Here is a 24,766-nt window from a genome sequence, read left to right on the forward strand (position 1 = left end):
GAAACTCCTTGATTCAAAATGTTAGGACAAGTTTTTTAAAGTATTCTCAAAATTAGGTACAATTTAGCATATTGATTCTACTGCACAGGAGATCGCCCTTCACAGTTGAGCGTATTTCATTTTCTATATTTTAGGTTATTTATATTACTGCTCATCTTGTTAAGGCCTTTATACAATTGGAATTTACCATATGCCTTATCAAAGAAGGATACTGAAACTTGTTTTTTTTGTCTCCTCAGGAAATGAATGCACCATCTTTCAGAGTAGAAAAGAATGAAGATGGGTCAATGCATTTACATTACTATTCAGATAGAAGAGGTCTGTACCATATTGTGCCAGGTAATAGAGAGCACAGATCAATTGGTATGCAGTATACATACGAACTAATCATATATTTGCAGATATACTTTTCTCAGGTTTCAGAATCTTTTTCTCAGATGAAGACTGGCCAAGAGATTCAAACCTGGTAAGGTTTATTAATCAGACAACAGACCTCTGTATTTCCCTGCCTGCCTAATCACCCGTAGCTACCAGTGGCTTGTACAAGATTTGCAGCATGCCAACCCTGTCCTTAAGTGTCTGTTCCTGCTATAGAATTCCAGTAGACTTTTCCTTCAGTGGAAGGAAAAATGAATTTCATGTATATATTGATGTTAACCGATTCTCAGTAATTCATACACCTTAAGTTACAGTGAGTAACAGGTGATTGTTTGAAAGTACATGTATAATCCTTACATATGTACCTCCGCAGTACATGCAATTGTGTAAAACTGCTGTTGGACCCTGCTCAAAACTGAATCTTATTCTAGCATTGGTAGGAGTTAAGATCTTTTAACTTTGGGAATCTCCACAATTGTTCTTATGCAAGGGGTAAACATCTACAAGTATTAAGAGAGAAACGTATTCATTTATTTCCCAGATGTTTCTAAATGAAATGTTTTTATCATTTACCTCCTCTTCCCTCAAACTCCATATCAAAATTCATTTCATATTCCTACTGAAATGAAGAGTTACTTCAAATTTCAGGCACAGCTTTTCATGTCGTTGTCCAGTATTTCACTTAGTAGCTAAGTAGAAATGAGAAGACATATGGAAGTCATGGAAGACTTTTTTCAAATGAAAATATTCTGCACTAGTCTAGAATATTCTGCAGATTCTATTTCATATTCTACTGAAGGAGATTGTTTTAACAGAATCTCTTTAGAGCTTGTGCAGTTCTGGGGTTTTGGGAATTGATATTTTTGCTATGTATGATATTTGGTCACATTATTTGGGTATTCTGCTGAGCTTTTTCTAGTGAAAATAAGCATTTGTCATCAGACAAAGCAAACAAATAAACAAAAAACCCAAACTGTAACCTTAAGGAATACCTCATATGTACATAATCTCATCCTAATAAGATGCTGTTAGTACGAACAACATTGGTAACCACAGGTCTCTTTCTTCTTTCTGTCTCACTTGGAGAAGTAATTCCTGAAACAGTGAAATATCATTGTGAGGTCTCTGAAAGGGGAATGGAAAGATTCTGTTATTGGCAATGTTGTGTTTTTTGTTTTGCTTTCAGGAATCATTGGTGCAGCAGCCCAGGATTTTTTTAACATTGAGATTTCAATGGAAATAGTCAATCAAATGGAAGAAGAAGAAAGAACTGGGAAAAAGGAACATATTGTTTTTCTCGTCACTCAAAACCCTGTGCTTTCATATAAAGAGAGAAAGAAATTTTCCTGCTCACCTCAATGTCATGCTGACTCTGAAAAACAAACTGATCCTCAATTGAACAATAAGGTATTTTAAGATTCATTATCATTGCATCAATAAAATATTATGAAAATAAAACACCCTTGAAATCCCTTTGGATTTATTTCAGCAGGATCTTGAGAAATCAGAGAATACTATTAGAGGAGGCTCGGTTTGTCCTGTCAAGAAAAGTCACTGGAAAACGATAAGAGGAATAATCACATTAGGAAGAGGTAAGAACATTCAGAGCGAGCTTGTCATCCTCTATGAGTCTTTTCAGTAAGAAAGTCAGTATTCCTCCTTCCTGTGTCCACCCACCCATCCATGCTGAAGTTACCATTTGTGTTTCCTCTTCTTCTTTTCAAAATATTTCTGGTTAAGCTGCTTTCAGTCAGACACTGGCAATCAAAGAAAAAAGAAAAAGAATTGTAGTTAGTAAGCATTAATAATAATGACAGATACTTAAATGGAATATGACCTGTCACTTTTGTCTCATAAAGACTTCTGAAAAGTGTTCTATATAATGCCATTCTGTTGAATGTCTAATACTTCCCTGTCATGTCACAGTGTCTAAGCTGATGAACTTGTGATGATGCTTTTTCAACCCCGTTACAGCTATTTCTTCCAACTGTAGTAAACTGCTCTGTGCTTTTTGTATGGTTAATTTTTAAACCTGGCCGTCTTGTTATAATGTAGAGTCCTGTCTTACAGAATGTAATGCTGACTGGTATTATGAGGTACAATGTAACTGAAAACGATACGCTTATCTTGCCACAGGTAAACTCCTGAGAGGGTTTGACCCTGTTTATCCCAAGACTCTCTGGATTGACACAAAAACATTTTGCAATGGGCTTCCTTTTCATATGGTTTTTGACAAAGAGGTAGGAAGACAATATAGTGAGGACATTTAATCTACCTAAAACATATTGTTATTTTCTGCTATATATATGTGTATGTATGTATTCTCTAGAGCAGGGGAATTGCCTTTCCCTTTGCAGGGGCTACTCTGAATAGTTTCCAAATAGCCCGGGCACACAGCAAGGTACAATAAATACACCTTGCTCCCAGTTTTGTGGAGAAATTAGCTTAACAGAGGAGCAAAGACAGGAGAATCTGAGAATAGGACTGCAGAAGATAGCTGAATGCAGCCACTCAGGAACACGTTCTGGCATCATACTGATAGAGAACACTGTCTACATTAGCCAAAGTTTATCTTTTAACCTTTTGAGACATTCCTTCCTGATGTGGAATAAGGATTCCTGGTGTGGAATAAGGGCAACTCCCGCAGCCATTGTTGGTAGCTGGGTTAGAGTATCCCTGATGGCAAGGAGTGATGGCAGAGTGGACATTTCTGCTGGAGCTAAAAGCTCATATATGATCATCAGGCTAAAAGGGAATGACCGAACCTTTACACAGTAACGCTTAAAAGAAGATAAGCAATGGCATCCTTTAGAAAACCAAAAGTTGTCAGGACCTTTTGTGTCACAATTTTCTATTTAGAATGCCGGTATCTCTGTTTTTCTCTTGTAGCTACATACAAGGCTGAGATTATTTCTCTTCATATATATATATGTATATTATATCGTGCCTGTAGCTACATATACAACATATATGAAGTATACAAGTTTAGTTTTAGATTTTAAAAAGAGGTATTAGAAACATTCCCCTTGAGCAATTTCATACAAACTTAGATGCTTGTAAGAGCCATGAGAAATTAGGGCTTCCTGTAGCTGCTATGGAGCTGGAGAAAGCTGGGTCTGGGAGCACATGCCTCCTGTCCCCCACTCATCCTGATGAACTGCTACTGCTCTTGGTAGCTGGGTAAAGAAGTTGTCATCTCCTCTCTCTGCTTTCTTTCCCCTAAGGATTCTGCAGGCACAGCACAAGTAATAAACTACTTCTAAAAAATTCTAATTCCTGTTTCTCCTGTTACTGTGACATCAATAATCCTTACAGAGGAGAGCAAGGATGATAAGGGGAAAAAAGTAAAAGCAAAAGGCTTATTTCTCTACAAAACCAGCAAGTATACTGAAAATTACCGTGTGTGTTATTACCTTGCAAGATGTTGCCATGAAACAATGCATTTTCTTCCCCCAGTGGTATGGTTAAATGTGCTGGAATCAGCAGGATCACATTAGGTAAACACAAGTACATGCAAAATAAGAGCACATATGATTTTTTTTTCTTTTCTTTTTAAAAACTGATACTGAACAGCATTTGGATAATAATGTTCCTTTCTGGGGCCTTGGTCTTGCTATGAAGAAAGCTAATTCAAAGTTCTGTAGCAATAAGATAATTTTATACTGAATAATAAGAGTTTGGCTAATGAGATAGAAACTTTGCTAAGAAATAATCCACATGGCATTACAAGGCTGAGTGTGTGTATGTGTGTAAACAGTGATCAGCTGTAGCTTGGCCTGACACCAAACAGGATATGCATTGTAACACATTGTCTGTATTCTCTATTTAAGCTCAGAGTGAAGCAAGCTGGGGTGAGCATTCAAAAGATTGTACCTGGCCTTCAGACCATGGGCATCTGCCTGGATCACTATTTCAGTATCGTTCACCCAGAAGTACCCTTCACCATCTCTAGCATTCAGAAGTTTATCAACAGCCAATTCGTTTTCCAGACCAAGAGAGAAATGATGCCAGAGTCATGGAAACAGCGGCCAATGCTGGAGCTGAGAGGTACTTCACTGTTTTCAGAAGCATAAATGTTCATATGAAATGAAAAATAATGCTGGAGTTAAACTAATGTCTTTCTGGGACTTCTGGCTTCACATAAATTTTATAGGTAGCCTTTTTTGCTGCGAGGGGAGGATTAGATCATTCTCTTTACACAAATATTACTTTGAAATGCTCATAGACAAACTCTAATATTACCTCATGAGATTTTGGAGGCTTTTGCTTAGTAGTGTTCCCATTTGAAAGGCTTGGAAAGTCTTGGGACCTGTGGAACATGGAAAAGACACAGAGTCAGCTTCTACTCTTGGTGCTGTCAGGTGCAACGTGGAGGTGCAGTAAGCTGTGTAAAACTGCCTAGGTCTCACCTCCCCATAGCCCTGACAATCAGCATATCCACCTGAAATACAATCACTTCGCATTGCTAAGAATTTTCTTTGATGATCAAATTACTTCTTTGTACTTGGGAAAACATTCTGAGCCCAGCACAGGCAACACCAGTGCACAGATCTTGGATTACATCTCTGTCACATGAAGAAAACAATTAAAACACTGGGTGAGAATTCCAGTAATACACAGCAAAACACATCTATGCTGTCAGTGTGCAGTTCCAGTTCTGTCAGGTGAAGGGGAAAAAAGGGGCAGGGGAAGAAGGAAGAGCTTAACAACATATTCCTGGTACAGTTTCTACATCTGGAAGAAGAGAAGCATCTTCCCCTATGACTCCACACATTCTGATCCCTAAAATGTGAATGCATTATTCAGATTTACTTCATACCTTCGAAGGGAATTATTTGGTTCACTGGCTGGGTTTCAAATATGGATAAAAATAAATTAGTTAATGGTGCTTTTTGTATTATTCACATTTGCGATTGATTTGTCTTTTTTTTTTCTCTCTATTATATAGGAGTTTGCTGGTTGAAACTGTAGTAAAAGAAATTTAATTTGCTCTATTTTTACTGAGAGGAATGAGGGAATAAGCATAGAATAATTCTCTGCTCCTTGTAATTAACTGAAATGACAGTTGTCTCAAGTATTCTGTGACCTCAGTTTTACTCCTTTGAACTATAGAATATGACCTAATTTTCCCTTGTCTCCTTTCACCTCTATATGATGAGTGCCAAATCATGAGATTCAGAAAAAAATTAAGAGTTGAGGGAGACCCTGAAAAAAAGTGTTGTTATCAAAAAGGGAACTTTGGCCATGGGTAAAATGTTAATTCCTATTTTTCTGTTAGGCTTTTGTAAAATAAAACACAAAACAACAACACAACAAACCCGTAACCAAATCTCAACCCCGCAAGCAAAAACCCGGCCATCCACTAAAAATCTCTTCTACCTTTCAGACATATTTGTACCTGTTTATTTATGTGAGCATGTGACTTAAAGCTCCAGCTTCTAGAAGAGAAACTCCGTTTTCTTTACTGGGAGCACAATCTACCCACTGTGAAATGTAAATCTTTCACTTAAATTGCTTTGGATCTCAGTTTCAGAAGAGATGTTGTGAGCACTGTGGCTCCTATTTAAGAGCAGGAACCCAAAACATGGTTAGGCTCTGTCTTGCATTTGCAATGAATGAGTGACTGCTGTCTGGGTCCTGAGATCATTTTATTTACCTAGTGCACTTCATCCAAACCAACCCACCCAGTTCTAGGAAACAATTGCTGTGTCACCACAGACTGTACAGAAAGCTGCCTTCCTTAGAAATCATTCCCTAGAAATCACATCCGTAGCACTGAACCTTACACGGAATTGCAGAGTGATGAACGCTCTTATCAGCACTTGTTTTAAACAGGCCAGATGATCTGGATGGAGTCTCTGCAGTGCATGCTCTATCTCTGCTCACCTTTACTTCGCACTTTACATGAGCTGGAGGAGCGACAGATGCATATTGCAGACATTGCACCTCATGACGTGACCAGGGATTTGATTCTTCTCAATCAGCAGCGACTGGCAGAGATGGAGCTCTCTAACCAGCTGGAGAGGAAGAAGGAAGAACTGCGGGTATTGTCAAAGCACCTGGAAGAGAAGAGAAAAAGACTGAAGCTCTGCTCTACGCCATGCTTCCTCAGCATGTAGCGAACCAGCTGAAGGAGGGGAAGCGAGTTGAGGCAGGTGAATGAACAGTGTTCATTTGTAAAGCATAAATCATGCACCAGGCATGATGGTGATAGAAAGACTGGGAACTAGCATAGCCACACTGTCATTGCTGTAAAGTAGATTTGCTACTTAATGACACTAAATAAATAGGAGAACCACAGACCCTTCATTTTACTGATAAGGAAGATTAGATTATTTTATTTCAAACATAGCTTTGGAAGCTATTTGCCAGAATTGTTTCCTAGGAAATGAAAGGTGGTAGCAGCTGCCCATTCAGGGAGAAAATCTGTTTCAACAGTAAAGTGGGCTTTTGTTTTTAAAATGAGAATACAGGGAAATGAGGACTCAAAGAAGAAATACAGAACTTAGTCTTTCTTAGAAATTTTTCCTATCTTCTCTGTGCTATCTATATACCTGGAGTTATCACTATTCCTAATTCTCTTAAGAAGAATATTATATTTCCTTTAGTACACACATATATAAAATCAGGGGTGAGGAGCGTTGTATTTCCTGAATACGGATGAGCATAGGAACATATTCAGATGTCTGAACTGTTTGAAATGATGTGCTATAGTTCTTATATTTGAAATATTCTTATATCAACATCTTTCATATCTGGACACGTGTATGAGCATTACAAGCAAAAAATCACATGTCCTAAAACAACAACTAGAAAGAAATCCTTGCAGACAACTCTCAAACAGATGTCATGGTTATCCAGCCATTAGTATTATTTACAACTGTTTTTTTTTCTGCTTGCAGGAGAATTCAAGGAGTGCACCATATTATTCAGTGATGTTGTGACCTTTACCAACATTTGTGCCCAGTGTGAGCCTATTCAGATAGTTCTCATGCTAAATTCAATGTACCTGCAGTTTGATAGACTGACCACAGTGCATGATGTATACAAGGTATGTTGTTGGTTGGTAACGATTATAGAAATAGGCTGGAATCAGGCTGTTTGTTTGTTTGTTTTTAAATGCACTTAAATGTTCTTCACATTTCCCAGAAACCATAAAACACTGCATATTTATAATGGCTGTACAGAGAAACAAACAAAAAATCAACAACACATAAAGATGTAATTAAGTACGTTGAAAATTTTGAGCAGGAGAGTCATTGGCTGGAGTCTCTCTTCAAGATACTAATACCAGAATTGCTGTTTTAATGCATCTCTTTCTCTTCTCTGTCAAACACCCATCCGAGATACTACGATATTCTAGTTTATGGGCCAGTCTGAATGATTTTCCTAGTCCCTTTATTCCAACACGTTGTGAAACATGTCAGTGTGTTATTAAATGTCTCCTTTGGTGGAGATAACTATACAGACAACACTCAGTCAAAAGCTAGGCTTTGATTTTGATTCATGGAGATCTTAGGCAATGTATCTCCAATGTATCTCCTCTCAACCTCAGAGAGCATTGATTAGTTCTGAACTGTAATGTACATACTGTCTTCAAACTGTGAAGGAAGGATGAAAGCCCTGCATAGCATAGCACTGTTAACAACTCCAGAGCTACCTAGATCATAACAGCTGTAGAGCTGGTCCTAATTTTGTCTGCCCCTAGCACATTAAATATTTAAGAAAGCAGAAATAGCAAAGAGTGAAATCCAAACCTCATTCTTTCCTTACTGGGGCAAGACAAGCAGTTCATCTTGCAATAAATTTGAACTGGGAAATCAGAAGGATTTCTGCCTTGGCAAGGAAACTCTTTTCAATAATTGAAGCAGCCTGAATCTGGCCTTCAGATTTTAAGATGGATTAGCACCATGTTCTATCTAAATCATACATCTTGAGTAAATTATCTGTCGCTATAATAATCTTCTTTTGATGCCTGTATGCAACTCCCATTAATATTAAAGGAGGTAGCTAAAGCACAGGGAAGGAGGACAAGATGACTATTTCAGGGATCTGTGAAAGAAATGAAATAAATGAAATTGATCAGTGAAACTTGGCTCATGCTTATAAATGTCTGAAGTTATGATTTAATCTTGTTAAATTAAATCACCTGCCACAGCCTGAAGATAATTACGTTATCTATTTGCATTAGTAGCCTCTTACAGTTATTTTCAACTCGTTAGAGAAATTACTGGTATTACTGTGGTTTGGATATTCTGATAGAAAATATGTACAGGAATGTGTTTTTCAGGAGTGAGTTACTGAATTGTTTTAAGTCATTATGTTAGTGACCAAACCCAAAGATGCTCATTAGTAAGGAATACAGTTAATCTAATTTAAGGTGATCTCTTATTTGCTGATGGTAAATTCACACGTGCTAGAGTATGTGATTGGAAGCATTTTTTAGAAAGAAGAGGGAGTTGGTGCAGGTAAGGAGGGCCTCAAACAGCAAAGCACTAACCTGAAGGAGAATTATAGGCAATACTCATATACTTGTCCTTCTCAATTAAAGGTGGAGACAATTGGAGATGCCTATATGGTAGTAGGTGGAGTCCCTGTGCCTGTATCCACTCACGCTGAGCGAGTTGCTAACTTTGCCTTGGGGATTATAATAGCAGCTAAAGGAGTACAGAACCCAGTTTCTGGAAATCCAATCCAAGTAAGTGGTTAACACATAGATTCTGATTCTTGGGTTGAGCTTCTGGTTAATATATTACAGTGGGACATCAAAGAGCTTATTTTAATTTCTCTGTGACTTTGGTCACATGGGTGCATTTTTCAGCAAAAACCTTTCCCTGTGGATATTTGGTATTTTACTGGCACCCAGTGTTGTATTAAGATGGACTTTTAAGTGACTCAGTAGCATCAAGAAAGGTCGTAAATAACAAGTGACATTTTTGGGGGGTGTTTTATGTCTTTGTAAAGATTAGAGTTGGGATCCATACAGGTCCTGTCTTGGCTGGAGTTGTTGGAGAAAAGATGCCTCGCTATTGCTTGTTTGGAGACACAGTGAATATAGCTTCCCGCATGGAGAGTCATGGTGTCCCAAGTAAAATTCATCTAAGCTCCAGTGCCTATCAGTGAGTAGTTCTGATGAAAACTTTTCCTATTAAAAGCTGTGCTAAAACCACTGTCCTGAACAGATGCAGCTTTCAGACATAGATGACTCTGCCTTTTGTCACTGATTTATGTGACTTACTTGTAAAGAAAACTCAGTGCTCGCAAAGAATTTAGTTTCGATCATTTCAGTTGTCCTTGTATGTAGAGGTTTGAAAATCTCAATGCTAGGAAGTAAAAGATGAAAAAAATAAATATTATGTTTTTTTGGAAAGCACTAATAGCATGATTTAAATCACAGAATCACATAATGACCCGGGTTGGAAGGGACCTCAAGGATCATGTAGTTCCAACCCCCCTGCCCAGCAGGGCCACCAAACATACACCTTTACTAGATCAGGTTGCCCAGGGCCCCATCCAACCTGGTCTTGAACACCTCCAAGGAAAATGCTGAAAGACACATCATTTCATTTGACACCCTGCATAACCAGAGCTTCAAACCCTCTCTTATTGATTACAATACTCTGGCAGAACTTAGCAGTGCTGTTTTTTCCCAAACCAAGCTGATTAGATTGCTTTGATTATAATAGCTTTTCTAAGGCACTATTGGTTTTTTTCTTCTTTTTCTTTTTTCTTTTTTTGCTAATCTTGAATTCACCTCTGTCATTTCCTTTTGTTATCTTAGATGTCTAAAATACAAAAATTTCGAGATGACAGAAAGAGGAGAAATAGAAGTGAAAGGGAAAGGAAAGATGCACACATACTTCCTCATTAGAAATAAAACTGCATGTGAGAATGAGATTATGGGAAGGCCAATAAAAGACTTAGATTCTGGCCGTGAATCTGCTCAGTCCTTTCAAGAAGACAGGGCTGAGGCAACGCCAAGCTCTCATCAGACAGGTAGACAACTTGACATATCTTTCTCTCCTTAAACAAATGAATGTTAATGCAATTACATTAAATATGCTTTTCTGTTCTTCTTTCAGTTACTCAAAATCAGACAGAGAAGGACCAGACCACAGCTATTGCAATGAAGTATATGGATGCTCCCACAGATGCACAGAACAGCCTCAAAAGGAGAAATCAAGCAAAAATTGCAGATTTAACAGGTAATTATTTAGTTACCATCTAGAAAAGTCAACAATTACAAAGTAACTGAGGCTTATTCTTACAGTTTCATTGTATCTCTCTTCTGAATGTCTATGGCTTTATCGGAGAAAGAAATTCGTGGCTAATATATCCATGAAGGGTAAGCTAACCAGCCAGCACATTGCTTAGGGCCAAACAAACTCACCTTCAGAGCCACCAGGGCTGCTGGTTGTGCATTAGCTGGGAAGAAGCTGACAGATTTCAGCATCCTTCTGATAATGTAAAGAGAACTGATAACTTTTAGACAACTCTACGTGAGGGTAGACCCAACTATTCATATACACAGATATTTCCTAGAAAAGCTGCCATTATTTTTTTTAGTTATGGGGAAGCCCTGATCAGTTCAAGCCTGAGAGAGAGAGAGACCTCTTTGGCTGTACAGCCTGTCAGTCCTCAAACCAGTCTCCTGTGGGGGTTAGAAGGTTTTATTGCCATGTCAGCTTTCTACAAAGCTCAGTCTCCACTCAAGTAACTGTTACTGGGTGAATGATGGGTTTGTTTGCTTTAACAGTCTAAACGAATGCAGCAAATCTTGTAATTCTATTTGCTTAACAAGTAGTTTCACACACACTAAGAATATTGCCATTGATTGATTACTGGGAAATGTTTTATTCCCCTCCCACCTGTTTAGAAGTAGTAATTAATCTAATATATGACAAATAGAAACAATATGGTCATGAAAAACTCACACTGAAGGAGTATTTCTTTTCAGGCAAGAGTTATGATTCAAAAAGCTATGGGAGTCCCCGTGGCAACCAGCATTCGGATGACGCTCCTTGTCCTCTGAACAGGGGAAGAGTCAAACCAGGTACCGAAGAGCCACAGATTAGAAATGTTCGCTCCAATTTTTGCAATTTGCTCTAAGTTTCTGACTTTTTACATTAACCAGAGCATTTTTATTATTATTTAGTGCATTTTCCTGTTTTGGGACCAGTTTTCTATATGAAATTCTACATGATTTTGTTAAAAAGCCAAAAAAACAGAAAAGACATTTCATCACAATTTTCAGCCAAAAGGTGATGTTGTTTTTAAACAATCTGCACACGTCATATGATACTCCCAGTGGAGAATGAAACCACCGCAAGATACGTTGAAGATACATTTTTGAGCTTCTCCTATTTCTTTGAATAACTCTATGTAAACACGTCTGGCTGGTATCTCACACAGCAATAGGGGAAGAGGTGAGTCATGCAACTAGAAATGTTCATCCTCAATCAAGCAGTTGCAGTAAAACATTCCCTGAAGTGACCATCTGTCTTGACTTCAGCGCAGCCAACAACCCCCCTACGTAAGGTCAGCAGAACTTGATCTATATTTTAACTATGATGACAATTAATCTCTAGTGAGTCTTTTGCTGAGGAAAAGTATTATGCAGTAAAAGTGCAGAATAGATTTCTATGTGATACAGCTTATATGTTTTCCATCCTGAATAGACAATACCACCTGCTTTGTAGCACATGACAATAAAAAACATACAACAATCTCTGATCTTTGAATCAGCTTTATATGCTGTACTAGAAAAACTTAAGAAGGAAATACAAGTTGTGGAATTAAGTGATACTGAATTCATCACAACACTGAAGACCTGCTCAAGGCCAACGAACTGAGATGAACATTGAGACCTTCTAAACAAGCTTCAAGTTTATCTTCTATGATCTTACTTCAGCTAAACGAAAATGAGGCTTCAGAACTACACAGGGAATACGCCAATGCTGAAATTAATGCTGCTAACATCACTGAAAATAACAGTATTCAGGTCAGCATCACTTACCTGGTGTCAGAGGCTCCCTTGCTGAGTTACTTCTGTTCTGATACATCCTTAGATTGCATTTGATCAGAAATGGTAGAGAAAAATTGGAGCTCGACTGTCAAGGATGTAAGATAGAGGAGCAAAATACAATTGGTAAAAAGATTGTGGACAGTCTGACATATCATAAATCATCCTCTTGTTCCTATATGTGGAGCTTGTAGTAGATGGAATGTACTGTGTTTTGGGTGAGTTTGATACATGCTGCACCCTGCACACTGATTTATTATTTTTGTGTGTGGATTCATTGTGTTAAATGTACAAACATGAGACCTGTTTGAACTTCCAGCAAGAACTCAGTGGAGAAGTCTATAATGCGACTCCTCTGCTGCAGTCTGGAGCATCACATTTCTGCCTCTGTGTCTGTGGCAGAAGCAAAGCCTTTTAAACACCAGATGGAGAGGTAAGGCTGATGAAAGGAACTGCCTCATCTCTATAGTACAGCAAGATGAAATTTCACCTGGTTAGTTTTCTTTTAAAATCCATCAGACAGTAGCTGTCTTGACTGGGTGCTCTGCAGCTCCGCCTATAAACAAGTGCTGCATGCAGACCAATAAAGAAGGATGTGTAGGGTGAAACTGTCAGTGTTGCTCTCTGCACACTGGGTATTTCAGAGGGCTTGCTCTTGTGGTAGCACACATGGAATGCCTGTTATTTTTTTGAGCACCTTAGAAGTGCATCTCTTGGCTTATTTTCATCCAGAAGAGATCCATTCATGTGCTTTGTGACCACTCTACGATTTAAAATGAAGTACAGTTATTACGGGTAACTGGAAATTCACTTAGAAATGTATTCTGGATGCTGCCTAAAATGCAAACAGAAACGCACCCCCTTGAAAGCTTTAGCATATTCAGCAATAAAACTGGGCAGCACCAGTCTGGGAGAGTGCAGTTTTCTGACTGTCATTGACAAGATTTTCTTGCCTTCAGCCACACATTTCACACTGATGAAACAGAACTTGTCATTTACCAAAAGACAGTGATGGACTCCATCTTCTGCATTTCCAATGGGTATATAAAGCCATGTAGCCCCATACACAAGCGTCACACAGGAGGAAACATCTCTCAGTTGCCAGTTAGTGCAGGAGGGAACCTCTTGCTGTGCCAGCTGCTCTTGCAGGCTGTACCTGTGTGGCTGAATATCACTTACTCTTTAGAAGGGAGGATTGTTGATTGGAAGTACTCCATCGCCCAACAAGCCTTGCCATCAGCGGCTAGGATGTGGTATATGTTAGAGAGTTTAGGGAGGAGGACAAAAATGATTCATGGCTTAATTGCTGTCTGCATTACTTTGCCCAAATTTTAACACTTGCTTTGCTTAAACCTGTCCTTTCTGTACTGAGCAGTCTATGAATACTTAACATTGGAACATCTAATTGCCAGTAAGCTCACCATGGTAAGATACTTTATGCTGTACCGTAGTACATTTAATGTGCTCAGTGGTTTCTCTGTGGCCTCTGCTACCGTCTGGTCTTCTGCTTCTCTGCTGGAGATGTGGACCTGGGTCAAATCTGAAGAACTTGAACTGCTTTTAAAAATGCCTGTGCATCGTCCTGTGATCTTCAATCTGTAGGTACCGCTAGAGATGTCAGTAATGCAGAACTATCATTCAGAAATAAATGTTTCCATTAATGGACTGATTGTCATTTGTCAGTGGTTAGTTTGATTCCTTTCCTTCTTTTCTACCACTTTAATTTGTTCTGTCCTAATGAATAGATATATATATATGTAGAGAGTGAAGACCACAACACATCCAATAAACACAAAGGACATTTAATTTCTTGACCACACACAGTGATGTGTATATTTGTGGCATCACAGTCAGCAGCCCACTGCAGTTAGCACTGCCGTATGCTGATAAGGTGTGCTAACACAAAGAGACTGACCTGCACTGAACTGACACAGGAAGGGTAGGAGAACAGAATCCATGTTGCTGCTTTGGGAAAGTTCAGGCAGAGAGGATTTAAAAGTTGAGATTTTTTGAAAGCTGTCTGCAGGGATTCCCAAACCCCATTAAATCTGGTGTTCAAGCATGAATTTCCAAAAGCACTGAGGTACCTTTAGAAGTCTGGGGGCCAGGTTTTCAAAGACACTTGTTGTTTTCTCTGTTAAGTGAAACCAGCTGGATTTAGGTACTTTACACATGTCTAGTTTCTTGCAATTAAGCTTTCATTAAAACATTTAAAAAGCATTCCCTTGTGCATGCTTTCAGAAGAGAGCTGTTCAGCAAACTGTCCTACCCTGTAACCTAATTTGCTGGGAGTCTTTGATTAAAAACACTTCTATAACATTTCAGTGCAGCTCTGTGTGGAGTCAAGCTGAAAATAAAGTCCACAAATGAAACTGCAGTGAAACTGGAAGGATTATTTCATTGGGAACGTATTAAAAATGTTCTTGAATATATAAAGCGATAAAAGGGAGCTGATATTTTTACACATGTATAAAGCATCACTGAAAGTCAAGGCGGTTTCTTTGTCTATCAGCTCTCTGCTTTCACTTTTAGAGACTCCAGATTGTAGGGGTAGACAGTAAGACTGACAATTTGTGCACTATTCACTCATTGGTACAGCCCACGTGTTACAAAATAGAAGTGCTTATGGTGAAAGCAAACACCATGTGGGACGCTATCCTTACTCACACAACCAGACCTAAGTTATCAAGCACACCTCATTTTTCACAAGCTATTTTTTTTCTTCCACTTGTTTTGCACCAGTTTGCTGGATGTCTGCTAATGATGTTTGGGCTGAGCTGTGTTCAGATGCTATTCCTGAAAACATCTGAGATTCAGAGTCCTTCCTGCTCTGACTTGGTGTACAGCTATCTCTGATGGACACCAGCTCAGACACAGACTTGCAGTCATGTTTTCATATTGATTAGCACTTATTCTCCACTGTGCTCCTGTAGAGTTGGACCTGAAGTGGATATCAGCAGCCACTGCCAAGTCTTGCAGAAGTTCAGAGTAATGTTAACTGGTTCTGTAACATCCCCTTGACTTCGCTCTATTGGTATTGTGAAATTTGAAGTTTTAAGTACAGAAGAGTCTCCCAGGTCCTTTAGCAGCTCTTCATCATTTGCAACAAATACCTCACCTGTCAAGAGGACCAGCAAACAAAAGAGCTGACTTGGTTTCTGCTTTTTGTGACAAACATAGCAAAACCAGCTTTAACATCCTGTTTAAAGCAGTGCTGAGACGAGGATTCCTTGAGACGTGTTGAGCAGAAGCTGCTTTGTGGAGGAGCTTTGCTCTCATGTGACTCCATTGCAGCACACAAACTTCCAGCCAGTTTTGTCGTGGCTTCCATTTCCTTGCTGAACAACAGGGCAGTGACCCGAAACACCGTCTGAGTGAGTCTCCGAAGGCAGCCTGCCAAAGCGTTTAGCAGATAAGGAACCTGACACATAGCTATCATTTAAGGCCAATTTATCTTGAGAATCAATGGGCCTTTAAAAATTCACCAGCTCACATATCCTTTTCAGTGATGGTACTTAACTGTTTTGTGCCCCGATTTTGCGGGCTTTTGAAAGAACCTTGATTTTCAGCATACGACATATCCGTTGGTAACAGGAAACTAACAGCCTTTACTTTACCCCTGGAGAGAAACGAGAAAGGATTATGAGGATTGCAATGTATAAAATGTGGACAAAAGCCCCCCCAGCAGGTCAAAAGGGAATGCAGGCAGCAGTGATGCGTGTGGGCAGAATTTCCTGCCCTGCTGACATAGAGCTCACACCGCTCCCCAGGGGCCAGGCACGGTGCTGGCTGCCTGCTGGAAGCATCTGCCTTTTTCCATTGAGCTTTACAGTTCTCTGCACACCTGGCTCCTCTAGATCTAAATCTAAGAGGGATACATCCCAATACTGAGTTCCAAAGGCAAAAACATTCAGTATCTCACAGAATCACAGAATGACCCGGGTTGGAAGGGACCTCAAGGATCATGTAGTTCCAACCCCCCTACCTGGCAGGGCCACCAAACATACGCCTTTACTAGATCAGGTTGCCCAGGGCCCCGTCCAACCTGGCCTTGAACACCTCCAAGGACGGAGCATCCACAACCTCCCTGGGCAGCCTGTTCCAGGGCCTAACCACTCTCCTAGTGAAGAACACATATGGTTATAGTGTAAGAGCAAAATGTGGGACACCTGCTACTAACAACAAATCATGAAGATTAGTTGTAGAGCAAAATGCCATCCCTGTAAAAGAATTATGCTTCATCAGCTTGCTGATCTCACTGTTACAAGTTACCCTGCTAGTTAAAGGCTTACCAAGATTTCCAGTCACTTGGACTGTTAGTAAGGTGAGGTAAAAGAAGCTCATTCCACAGTTATTTCTCCCGTTAAAGCAGCCAGCAGTGCACTGACATGAGACCATGTGCCAGACTTGGTGCTGGCCAGTGCTGCCAAGGCAGCTCTAAAGGGAGCAATAAAATAATCAGCAACATTCCCCTTACTGTTAAGTAACCAATGCTTTTCATCCACAGAGCACAAAGCATTGGTTATAAGACATCTGCACTGCTAGCTCGATAGCTCTGAAATCTTTTTCCCTTTAGGAGAAAACGTTGGCATTTGCCAGTGCTCCCTGCACCCTGACTGCACATCCTGACACAAACAAAGGCTCCCAGGCGAGGTGCCTTCAAGGCAGAACTCTCTGAAGTGTTTATGTGCATTGAGTCAGAAGTCTGCCCCAACCCTGAGAAGCATTTGCTGAAACCCAGCGCTAGAGGGTCAGGGTGCTTTTGAAAGCGAGATGTGTTCCCTGCCTGGGTCTAAATTTAGGTGTTAAAACGCTGTAAAGCATCTGACCCTGAAACGTTCTTACAACTAAACAGGTGTAGGTGGTCAAGCCCTTGGATTTCTCCTGCTTAAGTGCACAATTGGAGGCCATTTGGGCTGTCTCTGTTTTGAGCACAGCATGACTGGCACTAAAAGCAGCTTTGTGAAGGGAGTCGTGCTGTGTGTAACAGCACTGGGAGGGGCTCAGAGCTGCTGTGTATCACAGGCTCACCCTTAGTGCCTTTACCTTTGATTGTTGCTGTGTGTTGGAGAGCTTTTTGCCAGCGAGTAGAGGTGCTCACAACTTGTCCAGGAGCCATTCCATTTAATTGAGAGCCCCGAGAACATTTTTCTCAAGGCTGAAAGCATTAATTTGTAATGCTTCAGTTACAGGGGCAAAACGATGCAGTGAATCTGCATCCACGCACCACATTATCACGCTTCCAGAAGCACAGCACAGAGTACTTCTGTATCCCTGTGCTTTTTGTTCCAAGCTTAAAAACCCTCTTGGAGCTTGGCTTGCCAGACCTGCCCATTAACCTGCAAACCCCCACAGCCCTGGAAGGGGGGTGTGGGGAGCATTGTAACACCTTCCCTCTTCCCTCACCTGCTCCTTTTATTTCTTGGAAACACAAGCCACTAACACAGACCATTGGGGAGGTTTGGCAGGAGGAGCACGACATCCCGCCCCACATATCTCCTGTCTGCTCAGTGCCCAGAGACATTCAGACAACTCAGTGTGTCGCTGCTGCTGAACTGAACCCCAAAGGAGAACCGCGGCCAGGTGATACCAGGTGTGAAGGCACCCTGCCCCTACCTGCACCTGCGGACGTGCTCCTGGAACAGCCTCATTTTGCTGGAACTGCTGCTGGAGAAGCAGTTGGCTGGGCTCTTCCCAAGGCCTCTGCCCACATCGCTGGGATGCTGTGCTGCAGTTGGGCAGGTGTGTGGCTCAGCCCTGCTCTGCTCCTCCAGCTGCCTGCTGCTCCGGGACTGCTTGCCGGCACGGTGTGGCCTTGAGGGTGCCGATGCTGCAGTGGAGTAGCGCCGCACCGTCATGGTGGTGTCTGCAGTGCAGAGAGAAGAGAAGAGCTGGGAGCAAATGCAGCCAACAAGCAGGAGAGCCTTGACTTGGGAATGTTGCTGGAGAGCACTCAGACTGTGACAGCAGCCGTGGCAGTGCCAGGAGGATGTTACTGAATGCTGTATGTGGTCTAGGTGCTACAGACAACACAGATGGCAAACACCAGCCTGACCCTGCAGGCACCACATCCACCTCCGGACAGCAGTATCTCTTCAAGCAGCATTTTTGCTCCTTCAGCTTCAGTAAATCCTCCATGAGTGCCAACCAAGCTACAAACGAGGAAATACTCCATTCTTCTCCCCCCTCTGATAATAGTGGGAAAAAGACAGCCCTCCTGCTTATCACCTCATCTCACCCTCATTCAAAATTAACTGCCTTCCTGCAAAAAGAACCTGCACGTCTGGTGTGCTGTATGGTGTAGGCAACCTCTCCCACTTACTTACCGCTGGTAAATTGTTCTCAGCTTTTTCTGAAGTGAGGTGACCACACAATTACAGCTGTCAGTCCTTTTTAGAGGACAGAAACAGCCAAAACAGCACCAAGGTTGCCCATACCCATGAAATCTCATGGCACCTAATCAGATTCTGCTTAAGTAAAGACAAACTGAGCTCTGAGCTGAACACTTCAAGAACAGCAAAGCACTGCGCTGAGCCCAGCACGGGGGTGCAGGCACCATATAGAGGGTCATAGACACCTCTAACATGGGTCTGGATGTGGGCACTGAAGGAGGTCAGAGTACATGGTCATGTCTGCTGGACAGACAGCCGTGGCTCACCTCTGTCTCCCTGCAGATCCATAACAGCCCAACTGGAGTCACACACGAACATCATAGTACCTGTCTGATCCACGGAGGCTGTGGGCAACGCATCAGGTCCTTCTGTGGGGCAGGGCGGGCTGCCCATCTCCCCACTGCTGCCTCCCACAGCAGCACTCAGCCCAAAGGCTCGCAGTTCTTCTCTCAGAGCCTGGTTCTCTCTCTCCAACTTGTCGATCTGGGAGTGCAACTCATGGATGACCTGGAGGAGGTGCGTGTTCCCCTCCATGGCCTCCCGACCTCCCAGCTGGCAGTGAGCTCTCCCTGCTATTAAAGCAGAGCCTGCACCCTTCTTTCACCACCAGCGGTGCTGGATGAAGCCATCAGGTTGCTAAGAGAGGGCCCATGATTTATTCATCTTAAGTGTCACTTTTCAGAGCCAAGCTGTACATGCTGGCACAAATCACTGACAGCCCAGTGCTGTTCCATCAGCAGAGAGCCCTTCCCTGCGCCTTCACTCAGTGCAGGGCTGGTGTTCCTCCTGTAACCTCACCCCGCTGCTCCTAATGCCTCTGTTCTGTTGTCCATGGAGCAAAGGGCCACAGTGAGGATGAGTTGGGATTTGAGGGTGCTGGAGGAACTGGTGGAGCTCTATGTACCAGTCAGAACATTTCCTGTGACCAGACAGCTCTGCAGCTGCCTGGTGGAAATTCAATATGGTACAAGGCATATGTGAAATACCTCAAAGTCATTTAACATAAACAACAGAGCTTCTCCCACCTGAACTCCTTCAGCAAGCTTCAGGAGACATTGAAACAGGGGGAAGTTTACTCACCTTCAGCCACATCCAGATCTCTCCACTAAAAACAGCTGAGCAGGGGGGTGCAGTTGGGGGGATGCAGCAGGCTGGCTCTGCCCCTGCAGGCTGTATGAGTTGCATACTGACTGGCATCGCAGCAGCAAACATAGAAACACTTGGAGGAGCTCACGTTTTTTGCTTGGCACCCTCCTGGCACACTGCATGAAGCCTGGGGAAGTTTGTGAAGGTTTCCCTCTTAAAACTGATTTCAAGGGTTGCTGATCCCTCGTGGGCAGAGCGGTGCCATCACAGCCCAACTGCAGCAACACAGCTGAAAATTCATCTCTGCAGGAGATTCTCAGAGTTAGCCTTGGCACAGTGATTTGTCTCTTTAACTGGTATGTAACCTGCCAATGTCCACTGAGCATCCTTTGTATTTTGCCAGCAACATTCTTGATCCTCCTGGCTGCCTGAGCCCCAATATGTGCCCCCCCCGCACACACAGGAGACCCCACACAATGAAAACTCAGTGGCATGCACTGCTTGGACTCTGAGTACTCGAGGTTCTGAAAGGGGTCTCATTTCCAGCAGGGGATGCTCAATGCTCTCTGAAAACCAGGCTTACCCCAAACATGAGAAACACTGAGACGCACAAGTCACATCCAGAAACCTCAGCTGTGTTTTTGGACAGCTGAGCGTGGCTACATAGGAGCACTTCATACCTTCAGAGAGCACTTCAGTGTCTGCACGTGGCATTTGCACGCCTCTGGGTTCCTTATTCCTTAAACAGCTGCAGGTTGATCCGCAGCAGTGGGAATGTGTCTGCTGTGTGCCAGCTCCCTGCAAGCACAACATATGCTGCTGGGCACAAACCTGCCTCTCGTGCATGAAAATATGTGCAGCAGGAGATGTTCATAAATAGGAATGAGGCCTTTATCTACACACACAGGGATGGGAGGACCTACAAAGTAAAGCAGTGGTCACTTATGGGAGATGGGCTCAGGGTTACTGAGCAGCACAAAGCAGAAATCCATCCTAAAATCTGGAAGAGTCATCATTTCTTAATCATTTTTCTATTCTCAAACAAAAATAACACATAAAATGCATGCCATGTTACATATACCCACCTCAATATGATTCCATACACAGCCTGCATGCATACATTGAAAAACGCTTACATGACTGGAACAAACTGAACTGGAGCAAAAGGGAGCATGCCACATCCACACAGATCACCTCTCTCACCACCATTCTCCCTGCTTTGGAAATAACCCACACCCGTGGCTCTCTGCTCAGTCACAGCCATTCTCATTTATTCATCATCTCAGCACAATTCACTTAACTGAGAAACACATTCTGTTCCTTCCCTCCTTTTATTCCCTTTCTTTTCCATCCACCTTCCTACCTTTCCCTATTGCCATTCTCAAAATCCCTTATCTCTGCTTGCATTTAACATCCTTCACTTTGAACTGTCTTGCTTCAAAGCTCGTTTTATGGCTTTAATTTGTTCATTATGAGTGCATAAAACTCCTCCTTTCTGTGATAACTTCAATTTTACCATATAGTAAACTTACTAGAAATTGAGAAATGCATTCAAACACGTACCAAATGCTTCCAAATTATCCTCGTTAGATCACCTGTCCCGAAGATTCCTCCTCCACTATCAGTGATAGCTGTAAGACTGAGCTGTCAAACACCAGGTTAAAAAATGCTCAAAGCTAAGCTGCAATGCAGCCACTGCCTGATTTCAACACGTGCAGCGCTCCGGTTTTTGCACTGAGACCCAAAGCCTGTGCTCAAAGCTGCAGTCAATCTCACCTGCTTTGGTTCCTGGTGCAGCTCTGCAGTGCCCGGCGCAGCTCAGCTGGCATCACACAGCCACCATCTCTCCATAAGCAGAGCCATGGATTCACACACGGCCTTCCCCAGCACTGCACACCATCGCCCTGTTTCTCACTTGGATATTATCCAAGAAGCAGAGATGCTGTCTCTCCAGCGAATGTTAAGATATAATTACCCTGTAAGGAATGATTCCTATTAAACATTTAACACACCTCCCTCTAATTGAAATTTAAGCCTTTGGTTGCGGTTGGGTGTCACTAAAGATGTGATTAAACATAAAATATGTATAATGCTTAATTCCTTTAGGGCTGTTGAGACACATTCCACTATCTTATTTTTTTTTTTTTTGCACTCCAGAACTTCTCCGTGTTGCTGGATCTCAAGTGATCATAGAATCATTAATGCTGCAAAGCCCAATAAGATCAGCTAGTCCAGCCATCAGCCCATGTCTGCTCCAAACCAGGTCTCTCAGTGCCACAACTGCCCTTTTCATGAGCACCTCCAGAGCTGGTGACTTCACCACTGTCCTGGGCAGCCCTTGTGATGCTGGAGCAGCCATGTGGGGCTGTCGCAGAGCAGGAGCAGGCCAAGGTGTGCCCCAGTAGCTCATGGCAGCCCCTGCTGCCAGCCCTCAGCAGCCTGCCTAGAGATGGATTTAGCATGGAGCATCCCAGAGTCATTCCTCTCTATCTAGGAGCTCCCTGTCTCAGCTCCCTGTAGGTGCTTGGCTTGGGGAGGTGTTTATTCTACATTTTCACCGCTCAGAACAGCTTGCTGCTTGCACAAGGTGCTGTACCCAGTAGCTGAAGGCTGGCAGCAGGGACTCAAGGGCATTGCATTCCTGATGCTAGAAGATAACATTCAGACCTTGTTTCTATCACAAAACACAACAGAAAAGCAACTCTCAAAGTACAAAGGCAGGGTGGACCATGCTGGAAGGCAGTGTGGGAAAGGCTGCTGTGTCCATGCACCATCAGGACACAGAGCTCCCCAGCCTGCTCCCTTCAGAGTCATCAGGAAGTCCTCAGTCTATCCAGGAGTTAAGTTGCAGGTAATTTCCCTCTAGTTACCACGCTGTGATATTTACTCATGACTTGGGCAGCAATTCATGATGCAAAAGTATCACAGGAGAGCTGGAAAGGAGAAATTTCTGAGGGAGATGTTCTGCTAAGATGGTGAAAGAACAGCCGGCCTGGAGAATCAGCGCTGTCTTCCTCACATAGGCTAGATTGTATGAAAGACTTTAGTGCTAATTAACACATCCTAGAAAACAAAAAAGGATACATTAAGTTTGCTATGAAATGTGAAAGATTCTTCATTTGCACCACAGCAAAAAGACAGGACTTCAGTACCTGACAGCACAAAACCCAGCACAACTCCAGGCCACAAGGAGCGCAGGAAGCTCCCTCCTTACGCATCAGCTCCATGTCACCCCCCCGTGCTGGACACCCCGCTGCTTGCAGTGTGCTTCACCTCAGTGCCAGCCCAGGGCAGGCCATGGGAGCACTGCTTTGTTGCCAGCAGTCCTGCCTCTCTTGGGGCTGCATTTGAAGATGAGCTCTGAACGTCATATTGATGAGCGCTACTGCAGAAAGCATCTCCCAGAGGTGTTGGGGCTGGAGAGGGCTGCACCTGTCTGTGCTTCCAGACTACTTTGTAATGGTACAAGGAAGCCTCTGGCCATAATAATCCACACATTCTCCTCCAACATCAGTGCAAGCACAGCAGGAAACCATATGTGCTACCTCAGTTATAAGTGCAGAGAGAAATGATTTCCTACACAAATAACATTTGTAAATCAAGCAGCAGAATATTTAATCACTTCTGCAATATCATACCGCAGGGCACAAAAAGAGCAACAGCGTCAGCAAGGATCTATCTAGTCATCATTCACGAGTGATTGGCTTCTGTCTTGATTACTCACTGCAATCAGTCCTTCACAGATCTGCTGCAAGCAGTTATGAGACGTGACTTTTTCTCCCCCTTACATGAAGCTATTTACTGTCCTCAAGCAGAACAGGCCTGCACAAGAGGCAGAGCCCCATGCTCTCAGGAGGAGCCCATCACCATGGGTCAACCTGTTCCTGCTCTCGCTCCAGAAGAAAAGGATCACTCAGACTCAGCCAGATTTCTGAAAAGCCAATATTCCTCCCCTGAAACTATGGCTCATCTGTTTTGTACCTTCTCAGCGTGCACATTAAAGCCCTCTTATGTGTAGAACTGGTTGGCATAACAGAGAAAGAGTTTAGGATTTTGTAAGCCCACAGATTGGGATAGATGTGGGATTCAGCTCTGAAACATCCCTTCTCTGTAGTTCTAGTAGTTGAATTTTGTGGCAGTGAAGCAACAAACCACATTTTATAACAACTCTACAGCCTCACGCCCCCTTCTGTGTTTCTGTCATCTTCTTCCCTGAAAGCTGGGGCAATTCATGGCTTCTGCTTTGTCTCTTCCCCTGTTGTAGTCCTGGTTCAAAGCTAATGCCTGCTAATTGCCTTTGCACAACTATGTTGAAAGTGCTCAAACACAGCAGGAGAGCAAACGCCATCTGGAATAACGAAATTCAAGCCCGATCATCTCAGATACCAGTAATAAGGTCCCAGCCAGCATTGGGGCTCGACTTTCAACCCCCCGAGAAGGTTGCAAAGCTGGCTCCTCAAAACGAAACAAAACAAACCCCACAACCCTTAGACTGAAAAATAAAACCCATTTTGAGTTCAAGTAATAGGGAAAACAATCCAGGAATCTCCCCTGCCTGGTATCAGTTTGACGTGTCCCTCAATGCAAGCCATCCTTCTGCAAGATGTGTTATTTCTAGAGAAGCCCAACATATTTAGTTGCTTGGTTCTTGTTAATATTAATTAGAAACACGTCCAAATCACCTTGATGGCTTCTGAGGTACCCACCATCAACGCAAAGCACAGTAAATGCAAGCTGAGTTCTTGGGATGAATCCATTGAGTCCAAACAAATCTGAAACCTGATGAGAACAGGGCTTGATGTCCAGTGCTCAGAGACGCAACCTCCTCCAAGCGAGGGGCTCCTGCTGCTGTTATTGCATCCTCCTGTCATGGTTTAATAATTTTGTA

The 24,766-nt window shown here is 42.4% G+C and overlaps 2 protein-coding genes across 2 annotated transcripts in view; one reads left to right on the top strand and one right to left on the bottom strand.

The window, feature by feature from the left end:
* Positions 1–14,065, top strand: part of LOC107318030 (guanylate cyclase soluble subunit beta-2-like) — a 16,306-nt gene extending 2,241 nt beyond the window's left edge. Inside the window, 13 exon segments of the mRNA XM_032446716.1 lie at positions 240–339; positions 1,565–1,785; positions 1,868–1,970; positions 2,515–2,618; positions 4,209–4,425; positions 6,214–6,441; positions 6,444–6,533; positions 7,281–7,429; positions 8,930–9,076; positions 9,343–9,497; positions 10,160–10,374; positions 10,461–10,583; positions 11,336–14,065. Coding sequence (XP_032302607.1) covers positions 240–339; positions 1,565–1,785; positions 1,868–1,970; positions 2,515–2,618; positions 4,209–4,425; positions 6,214–6,441; positions 6,444–6,533; positions 7,281–7,429; positions 8,930–9,076; positions 9,343–9,497; positions 10,160–10,374; positions 10,461–10,583; positions 11,336–11,487 — 2,004 coding nt within the window. The 3' untranslated portion in view covers positions 11,488–14,065.
* Positions 13,127–24,766, bottom strand: part of LOC116653865 (putative coiled-coil domain-containing protein 195) — a 13,518-nt gene continuing 1,878 nt past the window's right edge. The window contains exons 2-4 of the mRNA XM_032446717.1: positions 19,119–24,739; positions 18,017–18,266; positions 13,127–16,019 (exon numbers count right to left, since the gene is read on the bottom strand). Of these exons, the coding sequence (XP_032302608.1) occupies positions 15,890–16,019; positions 18,017–18,266; positions 19,119–19,326 (588 nt within the window). The 5' untranslated portion in view covers positions 19,327–24,739 and the 3' untranslated portion in view covers positions 13,127–15,889. The remainder of the gene's footprint in view (positions 16,020–18,016; positions 18,267–19,118; positions 24,740–24,766) is intronic.

Source organism: Coturnix japonica, chromosome 9 (genome assembly GCF_001577835.2).
Source record: "Coturnix japonica isolate 7356 chromosome 9, Coturnix japonica 2.1, whole genome shotgun sequence".
NCBI classification, from domain to species: domain Eukaryota; kingdom Metazoa; phylum Chordata; class Aves; order Galliformes; family Phasianidae; genus Coturnix; species Coturnix japonica.